Genomic DNA, 8,958 nt, shown 5'->3' with positions numbered 1-8,958 from the left:
ATATATATATGTTATTATGTGCTATATTTATCAACAATCATAGATGGCGGTCAGCCATTTACCCCCATCCCTCGGCTTCACATTTATAGGACGAAACAAGCCATATGCTCCCTCCAGGTACTTCGTACCTCCATGTCTGTGAATCACACTTACTATACATTTTGCGTGGTATATTCAATTCTCGCCAACAAACTATACAGCGTAGTATCTTCCAACATGGCGGACTTGGCAACGCTGTTCGCAATGCCCCTCATGAGCAATTTCTTGTAAAGTCCCGTTTCATCTCCGATGCTACCTGATGCTACCAAATAGTTGGGAAAATAATCTTTTTTCAAAGTGCTATAAATTGAAGTGAATATTTGTATATCATCCGGAATTATTTCGTGCCTTGGTCAATCTTCGCCAATTAGCAGTGTCCTGTGAAGAATATAAAATTAAAAATGAATTCAAGCGATGTATTAAAATTAAAAGAAATAATAGTAGATAAAGTTTTTAAAGTGGGAAATCAGTTTCAAAGGTTTTCCCCAATATTCAGTGAAGAAAACTTAAAACAAAATATGATATATTTAAAACAAATTAATAACTCGTTAGATTTAATTGATATTATTTGTGAACAATTGTACCACTGTAATAATATTGATGACGTATCCCCCGACAGCGGCTTAATTAGGGAAAAGCAAGGTAAGAATCACTTAAATAATGTTTGTTCCATTACATTTAATATTTCCATAACCTCTACCAGATATACAGGGCTCGACAGATGAAACAAATTAGACCATGGACATAAAATGTTTAACTTCGTAATTAGGAGAGATAGCAAAAATTAATATCTCTTCTATCTAGTTACGAAGTTAAACAGCATTTTATGTCCATGGTTTGAATCGTTTTATCTGGCAAATCCTGTATAAAGGAAGCGGTATGCTATGCTGGTTTTTTTTTTTAATTTTACTTTATTTGCAGATATTTCCCAACAAAATCCAAAGAACATAATTATCCGGTCAGACGATGCAGTAAACATAAATATTGACTATATACAGAACTTAACTGTAGATAATGTTGAAAAACCCTTAAAAAATATAATACAGGTACTTATAAATTATAATTTTCCAAATGAATATTGTTATTAAAGTTTCATTTAAATTTTTCAGAGTGAAAGCAATAATCCAGAACCGGAAGGTAAAACAAATCTACAAAATTAAAATTTGAATGTAATAACAATATCCTTCTTTTACAGACAAGCCAAGATTGGGAAGGCGTAAAATTTTTAGAAATGCCAAAACAAATGCCAAAGAAAAGATGTTACAATTAATTAAAAAATCTAAGTTTTATACATCATCTGGATCAAAATATGTGAAGGTAAGATAATTTATTTATGTAATCCACATATATTACAAAAAATAATAATGAAACATTTTACTTTTTAGAGAAGAACCTATAAACGAAAAATTAGTAATGAAACAGCAAGTAATAAAAGAATTAAAGTTTTATTATTTGTAAATATTTAATTGTAATATTATTCAACATTCTTTTCAGATTCATGAAGAGATTTCTATAATTAGCCAAGGAAGCTCCTCCAATAATGAAAGCATTGAAAGAAATATAGAAACTGCGGGAGAGGATGATGTAGCAGTAAATACTTTTTCCCTATTTTTATTTGCCTTTCCAGTAATAATATTCTAAAATGTTTTCAGCTACCTCCAAGAGGAAAATTGATAATGAGAACCAGATTTAAAAATACTATGTTAGCACTCTTTTCCATAGAGTGCAAAAAAGAAAATGATTAACTGGTATATATTTAAATAAGACGACAACAAATTTTTGGCTATACAAGATGACAAAGACAATTAACGGCTGAAAAGTTGAAGACATTACAAGAAACATTTATTATTTGACGAGAGGAAGTTACATCCGAAATACGAGAAATATTGCCTAGCCCAATGTAAGCAAATCATGATATTTCATCGTTATATAAAAGCAAATCAAGTACATATAATATATAGAAGTAGGTAAAAAAGTATATCAAGATATTTGATTCAAAGACTAATTGCACTTATTTATTTTTTTATCATTATGTAAAGTTTTTATTTCTCTTACACTTTTTTTTATTTTTATATTACTTGATTTATAAAATTTAATCGAGTACTATTTAAGAATGAAATATTGCAATATCAATAGGTATGACAATGCTAATAGTGAAAAAATGGGTTCTAAATATGGTAGAGGAAGTAATTTTAAAAAAACTGTGAAGAGTAAACAATCAGGAGGAGCTTTGAGTAAAATAAATTGGGATAATTATCCTTTAGAACCATTCCATAAAAATTTTTACATAGAACATCCTACTGTAAAAATTAGGTATATATAAATATATGTTTTAACGTAAAAAAAATAAGCTTGTATTCCTAAATCAAATCTTTAATTAGATCTAAAGAAGAGATATACAAGTTTAGAGAAAGTAATGAAATAAAAGTAAAAGGAACTGGTATGCCAAATCCTATAAAATATTTTGAAGAAGGTAATTTTCCACCTTGCGTAATAGAAGAGCTTAATAGGTTAGGATATATGCAACCTACACCCATTCAGTGTCAGGGATGGCCCATAGCACTAAGTAGTAGGGATCTTATGGCCATTGTTAAAACAGGTTCAGGAAAAACACTTGGGGTAACTTTACTCTTTAATCAATTTTGTTATTTACAAGGAGTAGATCATGGAGTTTAGTAATTGTTTTTTTTTAACAGTACATATTGCCTGCTATTATACATGTAATACATCAACCTCGTTTAAACCCTGGAGATGGGCCTATTGTTCTCATACTGGCGCTAACGCGTGAATTAGCACAGCACAGATTCAAGAAGTAGCTGATTATTTTGGTGAATCAGCCAGTGTTAAAAATACTTGTATCTTTGGCGGAGCCCCTAAAGGACCACAAGTTCGTGATCTAGAGCACAAAGTTGAAATATGCATTGCAACTCCAGGAAGATTAATAGATTTCTTAGAAAAAGGAACTACCAGATTGCACAGATGTACATATTTGGTACTAGATGAAGCTGATAGAATGCTAGATATGGGCTTTGAGCCTCAGATTTGGAAAATTATTGAACAGATAAGGCCTGATAGGCAGATTCTGATGTGGTCTGCCACATGGCCAAAGGAAGTGCGCAATCTCGCAGAGGAATTTTTAACTGGCTATATACAAATAAACATTGGTTCTCTACAGTTAGCAGCTAATCACAATATTCTTGGGCTCGGGTTCGAGTTAGGGCCGGTGTAACGGAGCAATTCAGGCAAGCCTCATGTACAACATAGCGAGTAAAAATCTGAACATGGAAATTTGGGTTGGCAGCAGTGATTGAAAAGCCAGATGACGTCATTTTTTATAGAATCAGTTTTTGCCAAATGGTTAGTACACGAGACTTTTGACAGGTTCAAGGATGTAGCGAGCTTATTGGTGGCCCTTTTGGTTTCTAATTGAAGACCTAAATAGTAAAATATTCATTATTGGTTTCAATATATAATTTTTATATCTAATACGACTACAAAGCTGTACTTTTCCTTTTCCTAGGTTTTGACCAATTCTTTTGACTGACCTAATACCATTGTTGGACAGTTTTGGGCAGTGCTTTACAAGGTGATTTATAAGTAGTTTGTGCTTTGGTGGAGCAGCATGATGGATCTGATCGTCCAGGTTCAACAATGGGTGCATTCAGCCCAGTCAACTGTTGAGGGAGAGGTGTATGTTAATGGCTATTACTTTTAGATCCTGTAATTTTATCCAATAAACGTAGGCGTTTAAAAAGAATCACTTAACAGTTCTGCAACTGTTGTCTGGGTTGAATGCATCCAATGCTATAAGTGTACTCACTACAAAACATGAATGAGAATGGGTGATTCTCAGCACATTTGATGGACTTTATAATATTGGTAAGCTATATACGCAGGATGAGAATCAAATTAAGATTAATAAAGCAATATACGAATCCCTTCTACTAGAGTATGGCAGTACATTAATGAGCCATCACTCATGGCAACGTGGTCCTACTTATCCGATGCATTGTTAAAAGCAAGGCAAAGCAAGGTTAGAGATTATTGTGCAATCACTGCCAATGAGATCTGAATCTGGAATATCTAAAACAATAGATATTGTCAAGGATAGTAACATGAACCATATGTTGGTAAGTAATTTAATGTACTTTTTGATACTGATAATAATTAGATATTTAAAAAATTTGTATTAATTACTAATATTTGCAGGATCCAAGGTGTATAGTGCATTAAACGAGGACGTTTTGGAAATGCTCTTACGTAGACATAGAAAGTGCAAGATACTGGACTTATTACTCATATTGCTGATCAATTCCTAAGACGTTAAGCTGATAATAGCAAGTTGGAACGTTCTGATTTACTCAAGAATTTAGGAGATCCAGTATGCTGGCTATTAAAAGACTCACATTTTTAAGTTGGCGAATATTGTACTTAGCTAAGACTAAAAATTATGCAAGTGTAGTATATTTTGTACGGATTTATTAAACTCATTTAATTCCAGTTAAATATTGTGACAATTTCACCAAAAGCATGAATATGGACAGTTCAAGGATGCAACGAGCTTATTGATGGCTCCTTTGGTTTCTAATTGAATACATAAACAGTATAATATTCATTATTGGTTTCAATATATAATTTTTATATCTAATAAGACTACAAAGCTGTACTTTTTCTATTCCTAGTTTTTGGCCAGTTCTTTTGACGGACGTAATATCATTGTGGTCCTTTTACACCAATAAATCTTCATGAAACCAGGAAACGATACCTTTATGTAATTATCGCTCTATAGAATTATAAATATTTATATTAATTAAAAGATAATTTTAAATTACATAACACCTTCAAGAGTTTAATAAAATTCACTTTCAACAAATTAAACTTTTTTTCATTTATCACACAGTTTCAAAATTAATTATAAAGCACTGCCCTATATAATTCTTATACAAAACCGGCAACTTCCATTTTTTTTACATGTTAACATAACAATATCTACAGTTTTAATTTAATTAAAAACACAAAATCAAGGTTTAATTTATTTTATTCAGTAATAACATTTCATTACATTTTGTCAGCTACAAATCGTAGTGATAATTATTAAATACATTACTTCACCAATTGTTAACACATGCTTTGCATTTAACATTTTTAAAAAGATATTAAAGTAAACAAACGGACCTGTCAAAAGTCTCGTATACTACCCATTTGGCAAAAATCTGATTCTATGAAAAATGACGTCATTATACCTAATAATCACTGCTGCCAATCCAAATTTCCATGTTCAGATTTTTACTCGCTATGTTGTACATGAGGCTTGCCTGAATTGCTCCGTTACACCGGCCCTTACAAGGAATTTTTTTTTTAATAACCATTAACTTATTGGACTGAATAATAAATAAAAAAATGCATTTGTTAACAGATTAACGGGATCCCTCACGCGTGCTTTACCGACAGTACAAGTCAATAAACAAATCGTTTAATAAAAGCCAAATGCGAAGCAAATTGCAAAAACGGGCTTCTTTATGACAAGATGCCAATTCTAACGAGTCAATCGAGCTTAAAAAAATTCAAATCGGATGAAGAATAACGCTGTACCACTGTCCCGCGTTCTTGAAGTGGAAATAACCAAAAGTAACCTCTCTTCAAGAACGCGGCACAATGGTACAGCGTTATTTTTCAACTAATTTGAGTGTTTTTAAGTTCGTTTGACTCATTAGGACTGGTACATTGTCCCACAAACGCCCGATTGTTCAATTTGCTTCGCATTTGAATTTTATTAAACGAATTGTTTATTGACTAGTATGTACTGTCGGTAAAGCACGCGTGAGGGATCCCGAAGTGGAACGCGCCTTCTTTTGAAAGCGCCCTACTTGCGTTAAAAGGGGTGGTAAAACGTTATTAGCCAATAGGATTGAACCACATGGCGTGCGCGAGTCTATAAATAAAAAATCATCTATATACATACAATTGCGTGTGCACTGTGTGTGCACCCACCCGCTGTCGCGTCTTTAAATGGAGTCTTATCGATTCTATCAGAGTCAACTTGGGAAACGATGATTAAGCTTACTATTTTTTTTATTTCAATACTTTTTTTCAATAAAACATGTCTTCGTTTTGTTCAAACACGGTGTATCTTTTGTACGAGAAGCCAACATACATAAAGAACGAGGAAAATGACACGAGTACAATGAGGCCAAAGCCTCTAACGGTTTTCTTAGTTTTCGTGTCAGGTATTGCTGTTGCTGTCATCGGAACTTTCCTATCGCTTTATTTACGTAGTTTCCCAAACGAGTATTCTGGTAATTAACTTGTTTTTTTGAATGCTTATTACTACTAGTTAATGTTTGACATTTTAACCTAACCTGCAATTCTGATATACTATGAACTTACAGTAAAACTATTTTACAATAAACTTTCTTTTTGTAGGACATCAAATTCAACATGTGTTTCATCCACTTCCACCAGAGAGTGTCATGAATGTTTATGAGGAAGGATCTCTTAGTGTAGCAATTAGACCATCATCTAGTAATATTGAATTAGAAGCAGAGAAAACAGCTGCAGATGAGGCAGAAGCTTTGACCTCTCTTCATTTAGCTTTGGATATGAAATTGTCTGGTAAACAAAAAAAGGCTATTAAGTTATTTCAGCATGCAGTAGCATTAGCTCCTCAACATCCAGATGTTTTAAATCATTATGGAGAATTTTTGGAGTATACACAAAATGATATAATAAAAGCAAATGAATTTTATGTGAAAGCCTTAACTTACGAGCCAAATCATGAAGGAGCTTTAATGAACAGCCAAAGAACTGCTCGTGTGGTTGATGAGCTAGACAGGAGAATGTTAAGACGAATAGATGAAAAACGTAATGCATTATCTGCCATACCAGACAATAATGCTGCTTTGATTCGTGCCAAAAAGGAAGCATATTTTCAACATATATACCATACTGTTGGTATTGAAGGAAACACAATGAATCTGGCACAAACTCGTGCTATTGTTGAGACTAGGATTGCAGTTGCTGGAAAGAGCATTGATGAGCACAATGAAATTTTAGGATTGGATGCTGCAATGAAATATATTAATGCCACTCTAGTTAATAGGTATGCACCAAATATACAAAGAGTACCACTACTATAACAAATTTTTACATTAATTAAAAAATTGAATGTTCTGCCTGCAGTATTTTTTAATTACTAACTTTGTAGAATGTTTGCAGATCTAATTGTAGTGACCTATATCCCAATCTTTTTCTTGCTTAAACTTAGCCAAATTCTATCATTTGATCCAGAATGTCTTTAATTAATCATAAATATCATGCGACTAATTTAAATAATTTTTATATACCATCATTTCATAATGCTTTGCTTAGATTAAATGTTCCTGACTGGAATGCTTATAACACAGCTTGCTGTGATACTGGCAGTGACCAGACATTTCAAACGTGAGCATTTGACAACATATTTTCTTCCTCATTAACAAACCACAAATACTCCTTTTTCACTCCTTTCTCTTTCTTCAGATTTTATCTTATTCATGGTATGAATTTATACATTTAGTGCATGATTATTTACACGAATCTGTATGCATGCTTTATACTTAATTAAAGAATACTATAAAAATAATTTTCACTGTATTATATGTTTTCTTTTCATTTTTAGGATAGGATCTATATCTATAAAAGATATTTTAGAGATACATAGGCGTGTACTTGGACATGTTGATCCTGTTCAAGGAGGAAAATTTAGAAGAACGCAGGTTTACGTTGGAGGGCACATTCCGCCAGGCCCAGGTGATATACATTACCTTATGGAAGAATTTGCATTATGGCTAAATAGCGAAAGAGCAATTAGAATGCACCCTGTAAGGTTAGTATTTCTCATGATACTTTGTACTCTATGATGAACAAGTAAAAAAAATTTTTGTTTACAGATATGCTGCATTAGCCCACTACAAATTAGTTCATATACATCCATTTTCCGATGGTAATGGCAGAACATCACGACTGCTAATGAATATGATATTAATGCAAGCTGGCTATCCCCCTGTAATAATACACAAACAGCATCGACACAAATATTACGAGAATTTACAAATTGCGAATTCTGGTGATGTCAGACCATTCGTACGATTTATAGCCGAGTGTACCGAACAAACTTTGGATTTATTTTTATGGGCTACAAGTGAGTACTCAAAACAAGTTCCTGCTTTAAGTCAGGATACTCTTTTCACTGAAAAACACAATACTATCGTATTGGAGGAGGGTAGTGCTGATTTCAATGATGACTGAAAAAAATTCACCAGGTATTTTGTTTAACCAAAGAAAATATAGGAAATTGTACATATAAAGAATTTGATCTATTTTTAATTGTGCGGTGCTATTGTTGCATACAATTGTGTTTACGACTTATTGCTTCCGAGTGATTCAAATATATACAAGTTTACACAACTTTTATTATCTTTAATAATTCTTTACTATGGAACTGTGTGTATGTGTAAGCAGATCTGACGTCTTTTAATTGTTGTTAGCATGCAATCATGGCACAAAGATCGTTTCTCTCTGTTACACATGAGCTGCCTCTTCAGCCGCTTCCAATGTATATAATTAGCAACTTTAATTCGAGCTTCTAATTATAAGTAATTTAAACAATCCATATTCTGAGACTGTGATGTAACTAAATGAAAACTTATTTATTACTTTAGATAAATGGTCTAGAGATATTGCACCAATATGATTTTCACTTTAAAGGAACTTAGTGAAAGTGTTACTTGCTGGTCAAGTTTTAAGATAATGTTTCAATTAATATATCTTTGTAAACACAACTGTTTTAGTTTTCATTAACTCTTCGCTACCTCAATTTCATCCTTTCCTATCTACGAACGTATTAATAAAATTTCGAACATTGGACTTACTTCAAACTTT

At 32.5% G+C, this 8,958-nt stretch overlaps 2 protein-coding genes and 1 pseudogene across 4 annotated transcripts; all 3 read left to right on the top strand.

Moving 5' to 3' along the window:
* Positions 1-208: 208 nt before the first annotated feature.
* Positions 209-1,833, top strand: LOC136780172 (uncharacterized). Of its 2 annotated transcripts, none has more exons than XM_066738351.1 (7): positions 209-681; positions 961-1,085; positions 1,149-1,176; positions 1,235-1,356; positions 1,425-1,460; positions 1,534-1,629; positions 1,692-1,833. In XM_066738351.1, exons 1-7 carry the CDS (start codon positions 441-443, stop codon positions 1,782-1,784), a joined length of 741 nt encoding a protein of 246 aa, XP_066594448.1. In that variant the 5' UTR covers positions 209-440; the 3' UTR covers positions 1,785-1,833. The 2 variants fall into 2 exon arrangements, 1 of the variants encoding a protein (XP_066594448.1); XR_010823725.1 differs by having other exon boundaries at positions 213-681; positions 1,425-1,464; positions 1,692-1,742.
* LOC136780164 (uncharacterized) lies at positions 1,803-3,552 on the top strand (annotated as a pseudogene).
* Positions 3,553-5,821: 2,269 nt separating this feature from the next.
* On the top strand, positions 5,822-8,843 carry Fic (FIC domain protein adenylyltransferase). Of its 2 annotated transcripts, XM_066738320.1 has the most exons (5): positions 5,822-6,335; positions 6,463-7,138; positions 7,408-7,479; positions 7,697-7,903; positions 7,968-8,843. In XM_066738320.1, the coding sequence occupies exons 1-5, from the start codon at positions 6,140-6,142 to the stop codon at positions 8,323-8,325; spliced, it is 1,509 nt and encodes a 502-aa protein (XP_066594417.1). In that variant the 5' UTR covers positions 5,822-6,139; the 3' UTR covers positions 8,326-8,843. The 2 variants fall into 2 exon arrangements, with proteins under 2 accessions (XP_066594417.1, XP_066594426.1); XM_066738329.1 differs by lacking the exon at positions 7,408-7,479 and having other exon boundaries at positions 5,833-6,335; positions 7,968-8,836.
* Positions 8,844-8,958: the final 115 nt, after the last annotated feature.

Source organism: Prorops nasuta, unplaced genomic scaffold (assembly GCF_024137725.1).
Source record: "Prorops nasuta isolate Cenicafe-Biocafe unplaced genomic scaffold, Cenicafe_Pnas_1.2 PNAS00002, whole genome shotgun sequence".
NCBI lineage: Eukaryota > Metazoa > Arthropoda > Insecta > Hymenoptera > Bethylidae > Prorops > Prorops nasuta.
The sequence above is the reverse complement of the archived record's forward strand: the minus strand, read 5'-3'. Positions and strand labels throughout refer to the sequence as shown.

Bases quoted from the DNA above. Each gene is read 5' to 3' on its own strand.
- LOC136780172 (XM_066738351.1), top strand. From the start codon at position 441: ATGAATTCAAGCGATGTATTAAAATTAAAAGAAATAATAGTAGATAAA. The intron at 682-960 runs GTAAGAATCACT...CTTTATTTGCAG, and splicing joins CTTAATTAGGGAAAAGCAAG to ATATTTCCCAACAAAATCCA. The intron at 1,177-1,234 runs GTAAAACAAATC...CTTCTTTTACAG, and splicing joins CAATAATCCAGAACCGGAAG to ACAAGCCAAGATTGGGAAGG.
- Fic (XM_066738320.1), top strand. From the start codon at position 6,140: ATGTCTTCGTTTTGTTCAAACACGGTGTATCTTTTGTACGAGAAGCCA. The intron at 7,139-7,407 runs GTATGCACCAAA...TGCTTTGCTTAG, and splicing joins AATGCCACTCTAGTTAATAG to ATTAAATGTTCCTGACTGGA. The intron at 7,904-7,967 runs GTTAGTATTTCT...TTTTGTTTACAG, and splicing joins ATTAGAATGCACCCTGTAAG to ATATGCTGCATTAGCCCACT.